The sequence below is a fragment of the Poecilia formosa genome, unplaced genomic scaffold (genome assembly GCF_000485575.1).
Source record: "Poecilia formosa unplaced genomic scaffold, Poecilia_formosa-5.1.2 Scaffold184, whole genome shotgun sequence".
Lineage (NCBI taxonomy): Eukaryota > Metazoa > Chordata > Actinopteri > Cyprinodontiformes > Poeciliidae > Poecilia > Poecilia formosa.
The window spans coordinates 1206945-1230005 of record NW_006800123.1 but is presented as its reverse complement, the minus strand read 5'-3'; the positions used below and the strand labels follow the sequence as shown (position 1 = coordinate 1230005).

Here is a 23061-nt window from a genome sequence, read left to right as displayed (position 1 = left end):
AATATATATAAGCTGTCCGATCCATATGACTTTTTTAAATCTGCAGAAATGTAAGATAAACTCAGACTGAACTTGACTCAACTTCATTTTTATCACATCGCTGTCATCTGTTGTCCCTCATACCATAAGATGATTACATCTCTACCATGTGGCTTTAATAATCCTGGAATATCAGCTCAGATGGACAGTCTGTGTCATCTTTATTACCATAAATAACATTTTACTAACATTTTGGGCGTATAATATTAAAGTGGCTGTCCAGTGCAGCCAAATGCATTATTTCTGGTCCCAGAGCAGTGATGTTTGTATAAATAACATTCCAATGAGCTCTCTTCCAAAGTCAATAAGTGCAGAGAAATGCCTGAACCTCGTGATTTAAAAAAAAAGCAAAACATGTGGTCCTTCTCCACCTTTGATTTTATCATGTTAAGCTTCACCAGCGGCTTCTCTAATTGAGTTGAAGTTGCTCCTTTAGCTCCGCAGAAGGGATTTTGCTTGAAAATGCCATTAAACCAAACCTTTGCATGTATTCAATATCAAATAAATAGATTAACAATGTAACTGAGATCCTTGTTTAACTGAGGAGACAATTTAAAAATGTATTCTAATAGTACTTCACCAAAAAATGGTGTAGGCACCATTTTATATTAGGAACAGCATTAGTTTACTCTTCAGTAGACATTTCTGTGGTTTATTGTACTTTATCTGATCTTAATACAACTCGGAGGTGCATCAAAATACAAGCTGCTGGTTTTTAGTTTGATGCGTTTAATGAATAGATCACAGGTTTTTATTTAATCTATCAGTGATCAGCCTGAGCCCATCAAGGAAAAACTGGCTAATTCATGGCTGGTGCAGTGGATATAACCCAAACTTGGTTATATCCAACGTAATGGTTTAACATTTAGGGGATGTTTTAAAGAATACGTAAGCTGGTAAAAATGTTAACTTCAGGTTAAAACGACGTAAGTAGTTCAGATTTTTAACTTCAAATTAGAAGCTATCAACTGAATTCAGTTATTTACAGATATGTATTTTTTTCATCATGTTTACAAACCCCTTGTCTTCTCTGTCACTTTGTCGCCTCTTCTTGGTTCTATTGGGTTCACAAGACTCTAACTCTAACCCTGGAAATGATTTAAATATGGATTCATACCATTTTTGCCCAACCTTTTGGAATCATGGTCACTGACCGTAAGTGATTCCTTAACCCAAGGGAGACCTGCGGTGCTAACTACTCTTGTTAAGGTCCACCTCTGTTCCAAGTTTTCTCCATTTGCAGATAAAAGTCTTTGCTGTGGTGTCCACGAGTCCCCATGTGATTTAAAGCTGCAGTACATAACTTTTATTTTAAAAAAATATGTGTTTTTTTTACATATTTGTTAAAACCTTCGCCATGTTGTGGCAGTATGTGACAGATAGTCTGTGAAAAGATCCAACTCCTCCACCTCCTCCCTGAGATATTATTGCCGTCTGAAGAAATGCACCACTCCCCACCAAAAACAACCAACCAGAGCCAGGAGGTCATAATGCTGTCAGTCATCCTCGTGAACATGTTGCTAAATGTGCTGATAATCTAGGAACAACTCACTATCACAGGAAAACCATTTATCTGCCGTCATGCTGGCATGGCCTCCCCCTCAGCATGATACTGCCACCAAAATACTTGAGCATCAGTACAGTATGATGTTGAAAAACCTCGTTCTTCTTCTTCTCACTGTGGCCAGACGGCTCCGTCTTTGTCTTGTCCGAATATTAAACTTTTACATTTTAAAATCCTTTGCTTTAATTATTCTACAGAAGTATAATTTCTGCTTCGAAATCCACAAGAGCCGTGCTTCTTATTTACAAGAGGAGAATTCTTCAGAGCTTCGGTCCACATCTGTTTTCAAGTCTATCTCCACAATTAATTACACACTGGTTACAAGTATGCAGCAAACCATCCACAAGGAAACAAGCAGAACCTTTTCCAAAACTTTTTTTTTTTTTGCCCCCCAACCAAAAAAACAAAAAACAAACAAAAAAAAAAGACAGCCAAACAAAACACTAAATTAAATTTTTTTTCAGCCTGAAATGTTTTTGGAGAGCGTTTGTTTCATATGTAGGCATTTGCATTCTTCTTCTGCATTTTGCTGTGTCTTTTGTGTTCATTTCTTGTGAGCTCTATTAGTCGTAATGTGCTTTTAACATTCTTCTGCGCCCTTCAAATTACTACTTCTTTCAGGAAGAGTTTATTTCATGGAAGTGACTGTTCTTTGGGCATCGCTTCTTGCAAACACCTCTCCAGCCGGCCGTGCGCACCGAAGGCCACGGAGCTGCTTTTATATCCCGACACAGGAACGAAACGCCAAATGCAACATTTCCAAGCATGCAAAGAGCAGCCTGCAGCCAGCACTCCAGCAGCAGAGGCACTCTTTCATAGTGATATCCCTTTGTCCATAACTTCTACAGTCGTTATAAAGAAATTTAAACCAAGTATCTATAAAGACAAACATAACTCATGCAGAAAGACTTAGGAATCCATGTAAACTCAATGAAACTGCTTTGATGTGGCAGTTTAGAGACGAGACCATGACTTAAGAAATATGCTGCGGAAGAGCTGCAGTCATTTATTAAATGCTTTTGTCTTCCTCTGGAGCGTTTCCTCAATCGTCCTGTGTGGAAATGAAGACTGGGGAGAGGTTGCAGTGGACTTAGTTCCTCCTCCGAATAAGAAAACCAAAAACCAGATACTTAGTCAAACAGAGCAGCCCAGACTTTGTGTATGTGCCAAGCGGAGATATTTATCCTCAACTGAGCAACATAAACGTCATAAAAGCAGAGACTGATGGCTTTTCTGGTTTCCTTACACTTGAATTGTACTAAGGTTGTCAAACAAGTGGAATTATCTCTGATGCACTTGAAAAGTTTTCTTACAGAAAAAAAAAAACAATCATTTTCAGCAACTGTTGGGCGCAGATTTCCTCAGATTAGTGATGCATAAATCTGAAAAGGTCTACTTGTCTTCCCAGCTGTCAAGCTGAAGTCCATTTGTTTTTCATTTCTGCAGGTAAAGGGAGCTCAAGCATCTCCTCTGACATAAGCTCAAGCACCGATCACACACCAACTAAGGCTCTGAAGAATGTGGCTACCACTGAAGGTAAGGCATCTGGTGCTCATTAACCAAACTGCCCTCCCTTTTTCCTCCTCTTCTTCTCTCTCCTCCTCCTCGCGCGCTGCCTTTTTTGGGACAGAAACCTGTGTGTTCCCTGGTTCCAGCTCCCATCAGAACCAAGAAAATGTTTCAGAAGATGGAGGAAAAAAATACACACACTTCTGGCTCCTCATAGTGAAAGAATGCTTATCTAAACTGAGGTTGTATCAGGCTCAAAGTGCTGCCCAGCAGGGCGGGAGGGAGGGAGGCGCACGGTTGCAGGAGAGGTTTTCTCTTTGTTGTTGTAAAGATGAAGACAGTCTAGAGAGTAAATATGAGGTTGAGGAACTTAAACTTCACTCGGTTAGGTCTCTGGTTCCCTCTTTTCTCTTCATAATTTTCTGTTTGCTTACCCCAACAAAATGCCAAACCACAGATTGCCTTGGAAAAGAATTAAAACCCCTTAATCTTTTGCAAGTCTTGTTGCGTTACAACCACAAAATTCAGTTTTTTTTTTTTTTTTTGGTGGTGCATATTTGTGAACAGCTTCCTCAAAGCATGGCGCTACCACCACTGTGTTTCACAAAAGCTAAGGTATGTGTTCAGGGTGATTTACAATTTTTAACCACACATTTGATCCCTTGGTTTTACTCTCAGAGTAAAAAGTTGTGCCCTGCTACTGACGAAATATCTTCTGCTCCTGTTTGAATCCTGGGTTCTGGTGTTCATACTTTCTCTTTTAGTGGGTAAAAGCCGACGCCCTCAGCAGAGCAGCGATGCCAAAGTCACACTGCTGATGGGCAAAGTCACCGATTCAGTCCCAAGAATATAAAAACGTTTTTTGAGCAGTGATATCTCAACTCAGTGAAAATAAGGTGCCCTGTTCTTACATTGAGCATGTTTGCTCTTCTTTTACATAGACAAAATTCCCACCACCATTTTATTTGGTGGAGTCAGATTAAAGGGGGCAGAACACAATGTTGGCAACACTTTTCAGTTTTTCTTTTTTTTTTTTTTTGAGTTTTGTAAAATAAAGTTTTCTTTCCACTTCACTAAAGTCCTTTTCTATTTGTAGGTTGGTTGTAAATGTACATTTACAACCAACATTATCTATTCCTTACTGCATTCACTACAGATACATCTGTGCTGTGTCAAATATTATAGAATATTTGCTGTAAAGGCTCCTTTACTTTCAATTTTCATTCATGAAGATAAAATTGATTTTCATTCTGGACAGTTGTATGGCAAAACGACACCTGCTCAAAGTTATGACTTTATCCCTTCCTCCTTTGTGTTTCTTTGTGTGTTAATGTTTTCTAGTACATCTCTGAGGTTACGTGGATGAATTGTAATTCGGGGAACTGAAGTAAACAAGGATGGATCAAATCTTTTGGGATTTTTGCTTGTAAAAAAATTTTGATCCTAACTCATAATCTTTGTTTGTATACCACATAAATCCTTAAACATTTGCGGTTTTAACTTGACAAACTGTGAAAAAAATTCAGTTTATTTGTAACAAACATGCCATTAGGAGGCATTAAGTTTCAAAACTCAAAGTCGCTGATCGGTTCTGATTGAAAGCTTGGTGCAGTTTCTTCCGGCTGAGCCGTGACTCATTGCCTGTTTTGCTCCCTTCGTGCTCATACAGAGAGCGCACTCACCCGGCTGCTGTCAGCCATTGTCGTCACCAATCTCAAATTTGCTCTGGCAATGGTGAACGTAATATTCCTGTGGTTTGGCGCTGCCCACTCAAAAACAAATAGGAGCTAGAGCCTGTGTTTATAACCGCCGCTCGGCAGAAAGACACAAGGTGTTTGTCAGGGAGCAGAAGTTACGGACCGAAGAGGAAGAAAATCCCTGGCAAACGCACGACGCGTTGGCTGTTTTGAGTTTTACGCTAGATGTGAGAGGCTAATTCACCCGTTTAACCTTTACGATTCAGAGCGAGCAGAATCCGATTATTGCCGCGGGTCCGGCTCGTCTGGAAGCGCTGACTCATTCGGATCTTTCCACCTTAAAGGAGCTTCAGGAAACAGTTGTATAATTGTCCCGAATATGTCTCCTCTGAGCACAACCTGTGCAGATACGGGCTGAGTGAGTAACAGACCGTAGACAACTACGTCCAAACCATAATTCTCAACTGTGTTTTGACTGAAATTGTTATTTTTTTCTCCATGCTAAGTGGGAGTAATTACATGGTCTACAACCGCCACAGCCACAGTCAAATCCCCCCTCCTTAGAAAGACACGCACACACCGAGCGCACACAGGCCGTGCAGACCCCTGTACGGATACTCGCTTGCAGTGGCAGATCAGGCAGCTCTGGCCCACACAGTCCTGTGGTCCACTAAACTAATCAGGAAGCAGTCTGGGCTGTTTCCCCACCGCACACTGGGAGTATTCATACCGTCCCAGAGCTGTTCTACGGCCGCCGCTGCTCTGATTCGGTTTGCCTTTTTTTTTTTTTTTTTATCTCAGCATCAAGCGTCACGATTTAATGAGACTCTTCTTTTTTCTGCTGCCACTGTATTTAACTGAACTGGAACCACACATGTCAGGCGTCTCAGAAACAACAAGTGATTCTAAAATATTCCGTTAAAGCAAACAAATCAGTAATCCGATAAAGAGAAACATTTCTAATTTCTCCAGCTCAAGCTGGCGCTGCTACAGCTACAGCCACAGGTTTTTTGTTTATTGGCCAGCAGGCATAGACTGGTTTCTGATTCATGATAAACAACTCTGTTTTAAACATTTGCAAAAATTTTTCTGCAGTGTAAAATGTTTTACTGGCATCACAGAGTGTGCAGGTTTTTCTCTGCTGGTGCAACACATGGAAGAGAACTTCCTTGACCCATTGCATGCAATGCAAGCCATCAGTCATCTGTGTATGTGTGGAGTGGCATCCCGGTATTCGTGGGGGTTGGGGGCAACAGCTGTCCTTGAACAGTTAACATCCACAAATATTTGAGACCCTCTTTAAAAACACTTATAACCGTCTATTTTAATAGTTCACTCACTAAATATTCCCAAATATGCATTATTTAGCATAGCACTTAGAGCCACATGTATCTTTAGTAAAAGTCACACAGCTCTGCATGTTTTTGGTGATGCTTTCAGAACTTAACAGATTTTTATAACTAAATCTTTGTTAAAGCTACATACTTTCCTGCAGAACCTCCGGTTGAGGTAAAACATTTGTTGCTAACAAGAAAAAGAAAGAGGGACACAATCAGAAATGTAAAGTGGTATTTTGACTGAGAATGAAAACATCCTCAGTGATAAGTTCCAACACCAGATGTAGTAGCAGTTTGTTTTTGTACTGGCATTTGTCCAGGGCGTACTTTGCTTCTATTTTAATTCTAGTTTTTGTTTTCTCACTTGGACACCATGCTGTTTAAGCTCAAAATTACCACTAGCAAAATATTACACCAGTTTGTGCCTGTCGGCCAAAAACTGCCAATATTTTTTTAAAATCACAAATTTATTCCTTGGAACCGCGTTGCAGTTCTTTTGGAGACATATTCACATTCCACTAGATATTCATTGACATTTTGAGAATATTACGATTCTGAGTGGTGAGGGGAAGCAGACTTGGACTTGTGGTGTCTATTTTGTGAAGTTTATCTAATTAGCGAGTGAAATAGCAGTCTGGTATTAACAGCGTGCGGCCACAAGTAATCCTAGAAGTTCAAATTCAATTTTACCTTCTTCAATATATTAGTAATTTTTTTTGCCTTTAGAGGATATAGTTTTAGTTGCCACTGTGTCTAGGACTCCAACCAGAGGCGCTGTTAGAGAGAGCATCAGTTTTCATTTTTCTGTTAAAAATAATCTATTCCATGACAATAATTTGAAGGAAAGATTTTCTTTAAGACTCAACAAAAACCACAGTGCTAAGTTATAGGCCTGCGTTAATATCAGTCAGGTAATGAGAACCAGGGCACTGCCTGTTGTCTTTCACCAATCCTGCATGCATTCCCAGAAAATCAGCATGAGGAAGCTGCACTCACTCTTCTGTTGAAAACAAACCGTGTCGGGCCGGGAGCTGTGCAATTCTGCTTTCAGTTATTATTTAGGCAAGTTTGTGGTAGCCTGACCTAGTTTAGCTTTCTATTAGCTGCAGACTCAACAGGCGCAGTGCTGGACAGTAAATCCCTCCTTTGGGATGAAATTGAGTATTTCTCAGCAGGGGTTACACTTAGACCCTAGCTGGGCCTCCGGGATTTGTCCAAGTCGGGGTACCTGAGGAATGCGGCCCAGACAAAGTGGGAGCCCGACAGGAGGCTGTGTGGTTTGACATTTGTAGGCGGTTTTGTGTCAGCTGGAGATTTTGTTTAAATTTCAAACACTGATGTAACACAGACCCGGTGTGGGTGTTGGGCACCTCAGAGGAGAAGTTCGAGGTCAGTTTCTTCAACTGTCTGTTGTGGCACCAGGAAGGTGGGAAGCAGAGGGAACAATGAACAGGCCCACTTCCTCTCTGGAGTCAAGGACCAAAGAAGCAGTGATAACGGCGACACGGAAAAGCTTCCCTACAACCCCGACCGAGCCATACGGGTCTGCACAGACTTAGATAGAGTAGAGGTCAGATGTTTACATACGCTCGTCCGTTGAGCTTGTTTTGTCTTTGTTTTGGTCCAGGAGAATCAATAATGCAACAAATAACTTTGATTCATTTTTAAACAGTATTTGAATGCACAGGTTTTAATTTATTGTGGATGTTATGAATTTTTAACCCTTTCATGCATAGCGGTCGCTACAGTGGGCAGCTGTCTAAAAGCCATTTTCTTGTGCTTCTTGTGGATTTTTATGTTATAAATGCACACAGATCACTGAAGTGGACACTGATGCGTCATATCAACTACTGGCCATCAGCTGCAAATGCAAGAAATGATTTTTGTTAAATCCAATATGGCCGACAGATAAAAAAAGCATGCCGACCGACCCGGTCCCTCCTTCTACTGTAGACGACTCTTGCAGGTAAAAAAAAAAATATTGTGACATCAGGTAACCCCTAAAGAACAATACCGCTGATGTATGTTTCAAATAACAACTTTGTATTTGGAGAAAATTACAATTGATCACCTAAAAAATTAAAAAATTGGAAAAAAAAATCCTGACACAAAGGATCATAATTCATGCATGAAAGGGTTAATAAGATGTAAACAAAGTAAAATGTACACCAACATCACTAATAAAATTTGCTTTGAAGTCTCTAATTTGGTCTCATAAATGCTCATTCTAAAATAATTAAATATACTTTGTGAAATATTATCATTATGCCGACAAGTCATGTTCAGTATCCGTCTGTCGTGAGTCACGTTGCTTGTCTGTCATCTTTTGAGTCTGGGAGCAACAGGGAGTCAGCATCCCTCAATCATAAACTCCAACCATGCATTCAGTTTCTGTAACTGTTTTATTCTTTTTTTGGGCTTCAGGGAAGGCCATTGCAAGCTCACCAGTAAAGTACTAATTGTGAAAACTGCTCAAAAACTCTCACCATTCACTAAAATAAAACATAAATTTTTATGTCCCAAAAAGCTGGGAAACTCAGTCAGAGCGACTAATTAACAGAAGGGAGGTGAAGTGAGACTCCAACTATAAACTGGAGGAAAAGAACGACATAATCTATGAGAACTAAGTCTAAATGCACAAAGAATAGAAAATAGGAATAAACTAAGAACATGAACACAAAGCAATGAATGCCAATGGCAAAACCCTAATGAGAGTAACACTTAAATGTGGCAAGACCCTTATTGCAATTATAAACCCACAAATGATGAAAACACAAACCCAAATGAAACCCAAAACATAAACACCAGTGAATTGTGAAAAAAAAAAGAAAAGTAAAATTTTGCAGCGTCAACAATATGCTCTGATTTTGGCACCAACTTCCCGCCTGAAGCATACATAATCGAAGTAACACACAAATACAGGCTCTGTGATCCAAATAACTCCAAGAAAGATTATAATCTTTAATTATTAAAGGTGCACAGTCAAGAACTATCAGTCATCAAAAAATGGTAATAAACCAGAATCCTTTGACATTTCCATTACAGTTTCACATCATCAGTGCGATTTTCCTCATCTGTTAAAATAACGTAAAATCACATAAATAATTATAAGTGACAGACTCATGCTTCAGTGTGAAATATGTATGAAAATAAAGCCTCCTAACACCCCCACAGTGATGTGTTGAAGGCAGTGTAAAGGTCAGAAGTGAAGTCTAAACAGCTCTGCTATGAAAACTCCCTTCTTACAACATGTTCAATTTCTAACAACCTTCCAGGAACAACAAATCCGTCACACTTTACCCATAAACTAACCTCGAGTACTGACGAACTGTTTACTCGTGTTTGCTCAGCCAGATATATAGTGTTTCACTGTTGACTTTTGCTGCGCCAAGGCTAAAATGCTCCTTACAGAGAGATGTTTGCGTGTGTGTCATTGCCACTGGGACATTTCTTTTTTACTGTAGAGAGACGATTTGAGTCGGAGTTGCTCTGTTGCTCCACCGGAGCTCTGCTCTGTTTGCATCCAAACAGAGAAGTTTGTTTAAATGTGGATGCATCTGTTTCTTTGGATGTTTGAGCTTCTCACCTTACAGAGCAAATACTAACTTGAGTTGCTTTGAATTTTTTTATGCTTAGAAATGGTTATTATTATTATTATTTTTCCACTTCAGAGCATTTTGAATCAAGCAGTAGCTGAAGCTGTCTTGTGAATTTACAGCAAGTTTCATTGGAAGTGTAAAGGTTTTGCTTCTGGGACTTGTCCATGTAAAGAACACAGAGGAGAAAAACATTCGGTGCTGCTTTCTTCACGTTTTCTCCATCAGCTGTCCTCACTCCTCCTCCTTTTTCTTTCGGCCTGCTACAGCCAGGAAATCGAAGCAAAAAAGCTCAGAACGAGAGCGAAAAAAATGCAAAACAATTGCAAGCAGATTTCCAGAAAAAGGAGGAGGCGAAGGAGAGATACACCAGCGCAGAGAGCAGATCTCTCTGTCTCGTAACTCTTCGCTGATTACTGCTCAGTCTTCCCATCCTCTATTTTTGACAGGCAGAGAATGCGGACCCTGTAGTTTTGAGAGTGTTTGAAAGTTTTGCAAAAGCGTTACGTTTTCTCGCCGGGAACACGTTTGACAGGATTTGGCAGCGACACCACCTGGCTTTGCTTCCTGTAAGATCCTGGCTCGGGTTGTTATGTTTTTGATGTAATCCACCTGGGTCTTTGGGACGTTTAAGTGGCAGCATGACCACAGCTATGGACCAGCTGAACCAACACATTAGGCTCTCTTCGTCTCATTTTGTGGTGTGTGTCATTACGTAAGCCTGGATGTATCGGCTGTGGTTGAATCGGCAACAGCACAAAAATGAGAAGCAGTTTTTATAATTCCTCAGGGAGTCTTGGATGGCTTTCTGTTTTGCATGGTGACAGATTAAAGAATAAACACAGACAGATGAATGTTGTTACAATGGAGGATTGGTGTTTCACAAGGAAAGGACCCGATTAGGCACACCTCTCATAATACTATTAGAATACAAACCATCTCGATGCAGATATAACTCCAGGGCCATGCAGTCAAACAAACATAACCCCTATTATCTAGAAAACAATATTGACATGGGTTTTATTTCTGTTTTTTAAGTCCTCCCATCTGAAGCACTCCACACCAAACTAATGCCTTGATGACATATTCGTTCCAGTTGCATTGGGAAGTTTTTGTTCCATAAATTCAAGCATACATTTTCGAGAAGAAATTGTCCTGTTCTAACTCCAAAACCTTATTTTTTAAAAATATTCCTGGCACTTTTTTGAATTCCACACCTCAAATTTGATGTGTCCTTACTCACTTTCAGTGAAGCTAAACGAGAAAGGTTACAATTTGTAAATGAAAGATTGGACTAGAATAATGTAAGAAGGTCATGAAGGTCATCCAGATTTATCTTCTTAAATCCGGGTGTCAGAGTAAGAAGAGAGACGGATGAAATGATCCACCCAACATGCCTATTGTCTACTGCAGCATCCTGTGGGGGAAGTGCAAGGATCTGGGGCTGCTGCAGTTGCTCATGTCAAAGTTCAGCAGCACTATGAGGTCAACTGACTACCTGAATGACCAGATTATTCCATCAATGAATTATTTCTTTGCTGATGACACAGTGATATTCCAAGATGCTTGGATTCATTAAAACAGTAGTTCAGGGATCAGGAGACGTTACTTTCACCCCAGAGTTCAGAGCTTTATCCAGTTGAGAGTCTTTGGGATGTTCTGGTGAAGGATTTCCACGGACTCTCCCTTTATCCATTCAAGGTCAGTGAGTTGACTGTGCCGTGTAAAATGCTTAGCTTCCACAGGGTCAGCCTTTCCACAGATTTAACGTAGCTCATAAGTATCATGAGGTTTCATAAAGGGCTGCTCAAAATGAAAAGGACTCAGAGCAACACAAATCTGTCCAAAAGAAGTTCCAGGATGAGCTATAGAACTACAAAAAGGACCATAATAACTCTCATTTAGACTGAATCCTTTTTGTCAGGACTCTAGAGCCCGAAATGTTGGAACCCTTCCCCCATTTTTTGTTGCTTTAACCACATAAGATCACAACATTTGCTACTCATCATCACCAAATCAAGCGTTTGGGCCCAGTTTCCCTTTTCCCATTCCTGCTTGGTGAGGAGTTCTTCTGGGTGCCATGTGTAGCCACATTTCCATCCTTCATCATTCAACATGACTTTCCTCCTCGCTCTAAACCTCGTCACGCAACTCCACCAACATGAATGAACTGCACAGAGAGGCACACTGTGATCTTTACTCCTCCTCCCAACTTCGTCAACCTTCGTCTTTGGCATTCCATTTGAACAAACGTTTAGGAATGACATAATTTCCCAAAAAGCCTGCTCCTTTTTTTTTTTTTTTTTTGAATGATGCCAAATTACTTGCTTCTTCCATATGTGTGTTGGAAATGTGGGGTGGACAGACAACACAAAAATGGATTTATGAAAAGAGGTGAAAGCTGAGTATGGAGAGTTTTAAAGAGCTCAAGTTGGAAACAAGTTGTACTGTGGAAAAAAGAAAACTTTGTGGTTTCTGCAAATCTGCTTTAGCGCAGTGTCTTGAGACTGTGAGAAACGCTGCCGCCTTTAAGTAAAAGCGCAACAGGGAGGCTTTCTCGGTGAGAAGAGGTCTGTTTCCTGCCCAAGTGTGCACATTGTGAAGGAACTAGCAGGTCCCATTGTTTTCCAGGTCGTGCAGTGCCGTCTGCGCTTCCTGTAGTGCTGATAGCCAAGCCGCCACACTGTACGCTAATATCAACTTCCATGTATTCAATAAAACCCGAGACAGACCCAGATGTTTTTCATCCCAGCAGTTTTTTTTTCTCAGATGTTTGGTTTGAAATAAAACTGGAGCATGTAACCATCCAGTGCTGATAAATCATTTGTGTTTGGTTTAGTTAAATCCAACGCCTGTAGCTTTCTGCTTTTCCTGAAAATGAGGGTTTGCGTTTTGGAGGATCCACCTGATTCCTTTACATTCCTGGCCCTCGAGGGCCCTAAGGAACCTTGCAGAGCGGTAATGGCACCGAGGTAATAGATAGGTCCATTCTGCCAGATGCAGTAGTAATAATCCTTGGAGCTCCAGACGGGGTCTTAGTAGGGCCTCGACGCGCTGAAAGATTCTGAGTAGAATCCCCCTGGCTCTGGTTTATGACCAAAGTCTGGACTGACCGTTCCGTTGCACTTGTCTCCATCTCTGGTAAAGTCTGCAGACTCTTTTTTTTCCAATTTATCTTCTCTCTTGCCCAGTTTTCTCTTTAAAAGTCCCATGCCTTAAACCTGCTCTTTTATTCTTTCTTTTTTTAAATTATTTAGGTTTTCATCATTAAAACCACATTGCTCTGTACGTCTGAGGCCTCTTGGCTCTTTAGTGATTCCACTGATTGATTTACATTGAACTTCTAGTATGAAAGGACCATCCAGATGTGCCTCAGAACCACGGCTAAGTTAATGTTAATGAGATCCTGGTGCATCGACACAGATCGCACATTAGCGGCGAACGCTTTCAGCCAAGTATGCCTTGCTGTGGCTATGTGTGCATTCAGAACGCATGAGATTTCCTTTCACTTCACCAGAGCTCAGTTGTTCTTCATCCCGGGTAAAGACCAGATGTTCCACTGTTCTCCTCTGATTTCCGAAACCAAGCTGAGTCGTCCACCAGCTGCACTTGCAGCGCCTTCAAGAAAGAGTTGAACAGCTGCGTGGTATTTGTTGGGGTAATGATACACAGATATAAAACATGACACTCTTGGTTAGCTCATTCAAAGACCCCCTTTTTTTTTTGCAGCAACTGAAAGCTTAACCTTTGATGCTGAGAATGTGGAGTGAATGTTTAATTTTCAGGTTTCCCTTTTGTCAAAATTAGAAATCAGAAGATGTTTTTGGGATTTTGTAGCCACACCTACGTAAGCCATAAGTGTTTTTTGTACAGATTTTGGTTACATTGTCTTGTATAACTAGTCCACATTTGTTCATAGTAACACCACAACTTTATTATATTTTATAGGGTTTTATTGAATAGGTAATGCTAAGCAAAAATGTAAGGAAAATGATCATTTCTGCTCTGGATGTGTGTTTATAGTTCAAAGGTGAATCTTTACCTTGGTTTTATGCTTTTTTTCAGCTTATTTTAGGTTTTCTGTCCTGTATTTAGCTTCACTCCCTGACCAGCTATTGATCCCAACAACATGATGCTGCCACTGCCGTGTTCCAAGGTAGCAATAGGTTATAAGTTTACAAATGCAGATATTTTACAGGAATATGGAGTCCTTTGTTGCCTAATCACTGACATTTTTCTTCTTGTTTGCACATGCAGTGTGGAATTCATATAATAAACTCAATATTAATACTAAAGGAAATATTGGATATGTGGCACCATTTTCAATACATTGGGAGCAAACCTGAAGAAAATGTATTTTCATCGAAAACATGATAAATAATTTCTAAATTTTTTCCACTTTTAGTGTAAAATATAAACTGAGAAACAAATCCATCGACAACTTGTCTTCCAGGCAGTTTTACTTTTCGTTATCGTGGCACTTATGGACCTGTAAACTTAAACTGACAATTATACTGACCGTTGTCAGTAAAATGTCAGGAAAAGGTTCGTGAAACACTGAAAAGTCCCATCAACTGGAGTCAGATTAACAATCCCAGAGCGTCCACACCAAGGCGAAGCCAACTTTACTCATCTGTACCCCAGAGTGGTTGGTGTGATTACTGTCCCTGCAAATGCAAAAAGCTGAAGCCGCCCTTTGATCAGTCACACATGTAATCACACCAACTGGAAGTTGCTCTTTAGGCAGCTGCAGATGTTTTGCATACAGGATCTACAGCATTACTTCAGCTTGGAACCGAGCAGAGCCGTGCCTCATCCATCAGGAACTAATGACTCAAAGGTTGTTTAGATCCGATGTTTTTGCTTTAATGTATTTTTAATGCTGTTGATTGAAATTAGGCCTGTTAACCTTAAAAACTAACAGAGTTCCCCCAATTTCTGGAGCCTTTCTCTGCAGCCTGTGATTCTTTTTCATGTCTTGACAAACACGACGTAATAAAAGACGAAGCCATTACAATTTTGAAACTCTGCATATAAAAACTGCAGTGCCATTACTGTCAGGATATATTTGAACAGCTGTGTGAACTTCACAATGGAGGATTTGTTTGTAATGACATCAGCCCATTAAAGTCTTCTGCATGAAGCTTAAAAAATTTATTATTGTTTAAAATATGTATTTGCCAAAATAAGCCAGATGACCTCAGGGAAATTGAACTTAATCATTAACAGACCACCTGCAGAAATGTGATGCATGAAAACGCTGCGATTTTCCAATTTCCGATCTTTGTTTCACCTCAGTTTGTTTGCGAGTCAGCACAGGAATGGCGTTTTTTTTTTTCTTTTTCTAGCATAGTCGTGAATCAGACAACATGCTACAGAGTCTGTGGATGTCATCAGAGCCCAGAGCCAGGAGGCCGACTGAGACACTGGTCTGGAATAGAGATCTGCGAGGGCGGCGCCACTGCCTGGCTGTCAGACCCGGCTCACGGATCCACGTAAAGGACAGGATGGCGCACATTTGTCATTTATGTCGACATCCGGTGTGTAAACAGCTGACTGTAGGTCCAACGGCGAACATTTATCAACTTAGTCCTAGCCATGATAGATGTCTTCCATTTTTTTTTTTACTTTTTCGTCTCAGTTAAGAGTTTCAGAAAATCAAACATTACATATATCAAATATGACTTATACAGTAATTAAAAGCCTTGAAATTGGACTTCTGTCTCTTTAAGAAATTCTTGCTCTTTCTGAAACTCCGCCTTCAGAGGTCAAACCAACATAGCTCCTGTTTTAACTGTTTAACATTATTTTTACTATCTTGCACTGAGAAGCAGCTCCTATAAAGAGTTCAGCAGTTCCACCAGGGGTTTGCTAATTGCTGCTGGCTAGTCTGAAGGAGCTGAGTGGGAGAGTAACGAGGGAGGTCTGCTCTGTGAGGCAGAAGCTCAAAAGTTTGGAAACTGCAGACACGCCCCCAGGGCGGAGCTAGGTCCACCCAGCCGTTTTGCACAGTTGGATGATTGCCATGGGAGATTAAAGGATTTCTCAAATGTGCATGAAAAAATCAAAGCAAAACTGGAAGTATGTTTTCGATGAGAAAATGACATTATAATAAGATATAATGATTAAAAACTTCTTTTGCATGCAGTGAAACTACATGCCCTGCATAAAGGCTATGAATACTTTATGCAAGCTTCTGTGTTTCTGGTGGAAGCATTGTTCTAGTGAGGTGTAATTTTCTGTTCCGAAGCTGCATCCAGATGCAGTGAAAGAGGATTGTGCATGAGGGAGGACCGTGGCATTGTGTGACTGTGGTAAAACCTTTTTGGTGAATTTTACAAGAGTGGCATTTTGATTGCCCCCTTTGAAGCAATTTCTACTGATTTTGAATTATGTAACAGGTTAATGGTTTTGCTGCATAAATGCACTCTACCTAATAGCTATATAGAGGCAATAGTTACATTAACAGACTGAAAATGTGTAACATCTGGGTTTTAGAATACCAGGAGCTGAAAACTGGGGTGATTTCTTCATGAATCAGAAAGTTTTTCTGACATTTGTTTGGAAGTAGCTCATTTTTCTCTTGCGTCAAAGTAATTTTTTCCAATAATATTGCTCCACAGTTTCATTTTTTTCAGTGTTGTTATAAAAACCTTAGCAGTTCTAACACTCTGTAAATCCTTTCTGAGGATGGGTTTTTGGAAAAAAAAAAAATCCCAGCATAACCTCAATAGCTCATACAAGAAGATTAATCACCTCATTATTTTTGCCAAAACGCCTGTAGAGTGAAGGTTGAGATATAAATGATGAATATCAGGATGCATGAGAGGAGTTTACACAGCGTCTCGGCTTAATGGAGAAGAATCTGGGCGATCAGGTTGGAGGCTTTGGCAGAGGAAGGATTTTGTCGTCTGCAGCTACAGCGATGGGATCCAGCGATCGCTCATTACTGCTGCATCTACGCGCAATCGAAGCATAATATTTCAGACTGGGAAGACCTCGACCTGTGCACAGGGCCGACCGCACGTTAGCAGCAAACGCTTCTGATGCTTTGAAGCCACTCAGCTTATCTGATGGAGACTCCCTGCCAGCCAGTGCTTCAGCAGGTTTACTCCTGGTGTATAATTTGATTTGTTTTTTATTTCAAAGGTCCTAAAACGTGATAATGAGATCCGCAGAAACTGCATTACATGTAAGATGCCTTTACTGTGAAAGTTTGCCACTTCAAACACAGAAACGTTGAAGAAATAATTTATTCTTTTAAAAATGTCTTATTCCTTACTAACGTCTTGTTGGCAGTCGTATTTTGAATGTATTTCCAAGGTATATTAATTTCTCTCTCCTTTTAATTGCATAAAAATTCTTGACAATTGATCACTATTTATTACTAAGCTGGTGTGATGTCATCTGTGGGTTGGATGAAGTTGGATTAGTCAAAGAAAACAAGGCTGATGGTGTAAGCAGAAACTGTGGCTGTAATTCAAAGATTCTGTAAGAATGTTGTTCAGTCCTTCAAATCACTTAAACAGGGCCTGCTTGAACAGTGGTGGACCTTATCAGGAGTGGCCGTCCTACCAAGATTACACACCGCTGACTCATCCAAGAGGTCACAAGAGAACCCACAGAACAACACCTACTCTACTGCAGGGTTAACTTGCCCCATTTAAGGTCAGCGTTTGATTGGCGAACTGTTCTTTGAAGGTAAAAACAACAGCTGACCAACAAGAACATGAATATAACTGCAAACATCTTAATGATCCTCGAGAGATTTGGAAAACCTTTTCGTGGACTGATGAGACAAAAGTGTGTGTGTCATTTTGTATCTTAAGTGCAACTAAAACGGCATTTCAGAAAAGAAAACATTATCTTGAAAGTCAAACGTGGAGGTGGTGCGATGGTCTGGTCTCTGTTGCTTGGGGATGTTTTTATCCTTGTGGTACTTTTTTCACTACAAGTACTTTCAAGATGTATTTAATCACACGTACTTGCAATTTTGATCCAGTTTTGACAAATGACCTGTCAAACTGTCACATGGTATTGAGTCGGGGTAAGGAGTGGGAATAGGAAAGGGAAAAAAACAGTAAATAAGATGTTGTTTCACTAATCTGTTTGAATATTTAAAATATTAAAAGGTTCAGTGTGCTTCATCATAATACAACATTATGCAAAACATTTGCTTTTCTGTTTTCAGACTGTGTGACGTGTACTTAAATGAGATTAAAAAATGATATTAGCCAATCAAAAATTCTTGGGTGTGGTTTCCAGGCAGACCTTGGGGTATTAAGGTTAATATGTTTCCTTGCACTGTTTTATTGACAATGCATCTCATTGAACTGACTCAATCTAAAGGGTGTGTACTCTCAGCCCTGTTGTTCATATTGTATACAAATATGTGTCAGAGCGCTTTCAACGATCGCTTCGTCATAAAATATGTGGATGACTCAGTAATTGTCAGTTTTCTCTGAGGCAATGAGAGCAGCCGTTGTCCACTCATTGACTCTTTCATCAGGTGGCGTGAAGACTCGCGTGTGCAAATCAACATGTCAAAAACAGAAAACATGGCCACCGATTTCAGAAATTCATCAATATTCTACAGAGTCAATTTGGTCACTATAGTAAATCTTGAAGCTGTTTAATTGTCACTTATGACCATTAATCGAAAAGGTTTTGCTGCAGTGATTATTCTTATGACGTATCATGTTTAAAGCCTTTTTATATAAAGATAAAAATCTTGGCCAACCAGCCATATTGGGCGTAGTGTTCAATGTTGAGGAGAATCACAGATTTGCATCAATTAGTTTCAGGAAAAGATCAGCAGAGCAAACACAGAACAGTTGTAGAGAAAAATGAGTTAGGGCCTGCAATATCAACATAGCCGAAGCATATTCCTTAGTCCAGAGCTAAATCCAAATGAGAAAAATAATGCCAAGACTTTAAGATCTAAAGATTTGTACAGCAGGTAGTAACTTTACAAATTTGCTATTATTCATCTTCTTCTGCCTTTCTTCTTCTCAGGTTTGGAGACGAGCACCAGAACACTGAGCACCCCCAGCCCAGGTCTGATCTTACCGTCCAAGTCCTCCTCCCTCTCCTCTCCCGCCCTTTCAAGTAATGGCAACGAGACAAACTCTTCATCCTCTTCTTCCGCCCACACTGAGACGGTGGCCGTGATCCACCCTCAGCCTGGTGTCCACTCCCGCTCCAGACAGTCCAAATCCCACCACTATGCTCCTATCAACCTGCTCCCCGACCACACCCTCCTGCAGATCTTCTCCCACCTCCCAACCAACCAGCTCTGCCGATGCGCTCGCGTGTGCCGCCGCTGGTACAACCTGGCATGGGATCCCCGGCTGTGGAGCACCATCCGGCTCACGGGAGAGCTGCTGCATGCTGACCGTGCCATCCGAGTCCTGACCCACAGGCTGTGCCAGGACACCCCCAATGTGTGCCTGACTTTGGAGACAGTGGTGGTCAACGGCTGCAAGAGGCTCACCGACCGCGGCCTGCACATCCTGGCCCAGTGCTGTCCGGAGCTGCGACGCCTGGAGGTCGCCGGCTGCTATAACATCTCAAATGATGCCGTGTTTGAGGTGGTGTCCCGCTGCCCCAACCTGGAACACCTGGACCTCTCAGGTAAGAAGACAAACACAAAAGAAAATAGAATGAAACGGCAGATGTTTGTAACTTAAAGGCGCTGCTTGAATCGTTAGAGTATGCTTGATCTTTTCTGCAGAATACACGAAAGATCGCATGTGAAAGACCACAGCTCGACTTCACTCTCAACTACCTTGCAGACATTGCCTCATTCATCAGTTACACTGGATTCACCTGTTTATGGATGTTATTGTAGAGCGTATCCAAAATATATATATGCTAAGACTGTTTCTAACGTGTGTATCAATGCATATAAAGGTATATTTGGTGTTTCCCCTACTAAAATAGGCTTCTATAAGTGTTTCTAGACTATCAACTGGCCAAAAATGTCTGAAAACGTTGTACAGTGCCAAGCCTGCAAAACTCAACATAAGTAAATTCAGTTATTCATGACATTTGCGCAATTTTATTACTTTGCACCTCCATAATTCATGAAAATACTCATCTACAAACATTAACAAAATGATATGCATCAGGTAAGGGCAGAGGTATGAACTGACATGTTTACTGGTGTGAGACGGAAGTCGGAGGAGCCAAACTGGCAACAAGTGGGTCAAAATGGGAGCACAATTTAGTGAAGGAGCGACTTGGCCTGGAGCCCCAATCATTCCATTTAGGTTAAATTAAGAAGTGGCTGCTTCCTTATGTTGTACACGTGTGGATTTATCTCCAGTCGCTGGTTTTCAGTTATTTTTTGCAAAGCTGGTAAAAGCATTAGAGGTGCAGGAGCAGCTCTGCCAACCTCCAGTCCCCCTGTGGGAGAAGAAAGGCTTTCTTTAACTGAAAGCAGAGGCTTCTTCAACATGAGCAACGAGTCTGCTGCTTTCATTAAGGAAGTGACACAAATAACGTCGACTCGGAACGATGTTGGTTGTAGGTGGGAGCGTTTGCACCACTAAATTAGCACAGTGGAAGCAAACACTTTCACACTGAGTGAGTTTGACTGGAGGAAAAACAATCAGAAGCTGATGGTGTATTCCACTTCTGACTGAATATTAAACTTCTCTGTTGAAATATAACAAAACTTACCAAACTCTCTGGCGCCCCCATGTGGCAATCCTGTAAAATAAAGCCACATCTCATAATTTTTGGTTGCTGTGATGATTCCCTCGGTCCTTAGCAGCCTTTATGAGATTCCCTCCTGACTCAGTTTGAATGTTAAGTGACCCGAGACAAAAACCCGCAGACCCATTCTGTTAAAAAATAACTTCCAAGCATCAGTTTAATTTATTCTGTGGTGGATCAAGTGGGCATCTTCAAAGAATAAAGTCTTTTTCAAGTTTCCCAGTCATGCTTTCCGGATGAATAGAGCTATAGACGAGACTTTGAAATAAAATCAGCATCAAAGTTTGGGTTCCTTCCGCCGTATCACCACCGAGTCTGTGTGCTCGAGGAAAGCTGCAGTTGAAAGCCAGAGAAAATAAAAGCAAATGTACGCATAGTGATGCCAGCATGCACTAACTGCTTGGTTTGAAAAAGAAATAGCAATTAAAATCTAATTAATTAAACCACAAATTATAAAAAAAAAAGTTTATTTGTGTAGCACATTTCAGCACCAAGGCAGTTCAAAGTGCTTTACATCATAAAAACATCATATAGTTTTTATGATGTAAAAACACATGACTGGTGTTTGTTTCACCAGTCATGAAACAAACAATAAGCATTACGTTTTGGCGACATCCAAATCATAAAGCAAGAACACATTTCATAGGGAAAAAGTAATCACACCTTGGTATTTTCTCGTTATGGTCATTGTGAGTTTTTCAGACTCATTTTTACAGAAAGGAAAATGTGTCAATGTACATTCATTTAGGGTGCAATCCCACTGTTGGCCACTAAGCAGACTTCAAAACTTATACGGTTCGCTCAAATCATTTCCTAAGGGAAAAATGACTGTCATCAGCAGATGACTGCATTTTTAAAGATTCATTTGATTCGTTTTCATTTGTAATTTTGTATTGAATTATTTCTTTTTATTCATTTAATTTTTTTTTTTACAAGTCTCTAAATTTTTGTTTCATCAAGTTTTGTCTTTTAATTTAAAATTATGTCTCGGATACAAATCATTTTTAAAATGACAAAATAAACTAGTGTTGAAAGTAGATCCCTGTGGAACTCCCTCAGACATTTTCTATTGTGGTGCGTAGTTCATCCCAAGGCATGTTCTGTATTAAGAATCATCTTAGCTGAAAACGACAACTTGCAGTCTATCTCACTTGAGTTTTTTTTTTTTTTTTTTTGACCAGGTTGCTCCAAGGTGACCTGCATCAGCCTTACCCAGGAGGCCTCACTCCAGCTGTCCCCCATGCACGGCCAGCAGATCTCCATCCACTTCCTGGACATGACCGATTGCTTTTCGCTCGAGGACGAGGGCTTACGAACTATCGCCTCGCACTGCCCTCGCCTCACTCACCTGTATCTGCGCCGCTGCAGCAGACTGACAGACGAAGCCCTGCGTCACCTCGCTCTCCACTGCCCGTCGATACGGGAGCTGAGTCTCAGTGACTGCCGCCTGGTGGGGGATTTCGGCCTGCGTGAGGTGGCCCGCCTGGAGGGCTGCCTGCGCTACCTGAGCGTAGCCCACTGCACCCGAATCACGGATGTGGGCGTCCGCTACGTGGCCCGCTACTGCCCCAGACTGCGCTACCTGAACGCAAGGGGCTGCGAGGGGCTGACGGATCACGGTCTGGGCCACCTGGCCAGGAGTTGTCCCAAACTGAAATCTCTGGACGTGGGGAAATGCCCACTGGTGTCGGACAGCGGGCTGGAGCAGCTGGCCATGTACTGCCAAGGCCTGAGGCGGGTGAGCCTGCGGGCCTGCGAGAGCGTGACGGGCAGAGGGCTCAAAGCTCTGGCGGCTAACTGCTGCGAGCTGCAGCTTCTCAACGTTCAGGACTGCGAGGTGTCACCAGAAGCTCTGCGCTTCGTCCGGCGCCACTGCCGCCGCTGCATCATCGAGCACACGAACCCGGCTTTCTACTGACGCGGAGAGCGGTTCGATCTGGCTAGCGTTTGTCTTTTTAAATCGGTGGCGGTAAATCTTCAGCAGAATGTATTTAACATATTTATCTGTAAAAAGGCAGAACAGTACAGTATTTCACTTACGTGGCATCTCCCCCCATCCCCCAGCATCATAATTAGCATTGTAACAACACTGAGCACTGAGTACAGCTGTGTTTGCATTTAAAGCCTATTAATATATATTTTCTACTTTAAATTGAATTCCATTTAAGGCCATATAATGCAATATTCTGTTCATAGTCACACTTTGTCAAAGTAAGTCATTGAAAATGTAGCCAAAAAGCAGCAAAAAAAACTAACATAAGTATTGATTTCTGTGTTTTGTGCAGATGCACTTTACTCTGTTGTGCTGACAATCATTTCAACTGAGCTCAATGTGTCAAAACCTACAGTTTTTGTGTTTGTTAAAGGTTACTGTTGCATGAGAGGAATTTTACCGCAATGTTATGAGACCAACGTCGAAAATAAACAGGGACACATTGCTGCTAGAACTGTGCCAATAAATTTCTTCCAAAAATATTTCTTGTGTGTGAGTCATAACTGAGAATATTTAGTGAAAAAAATGTGTAAAAGTTTAAGCTGCGTGGACATTTTTGCAAGTCACTGATGGTAGAACTGTGACCATGACGGTTCTTCCCAAAGCT

The 23061-nt window shown here is 41.1% G+C and overlaps 1 protein-coding gene across 1 annotated transcript in view; it reads left to right on the top strand.

Annotated features, from left to right (window-relative positions):
• Positions 1-22936, top strand: part of LOC103147562 (F-box/LRR-repeat protein 7) — a 27238-nt gene extending 4302 nt beyond the window's left edge. Inside the window, exons 2-4 of the mRNA XM_007565963.2 lie at positions 3050-3139; positions 18758-19375; positions 21643-22936. Coding sequence (XP_007566025.1) covers positions 3050-3139; positions 18758-19375; positions 21643-22379 — 1445 coding nt within the window. The 3' untranslated portion in view covers positions 22380-22936. The remainder of the gene's footprint in view (positions 1-3049; positions 3140-18757; positions 19376-21642) is intronic.
• Positions 22937-23061: the final 125 nt, after the last annotated feature.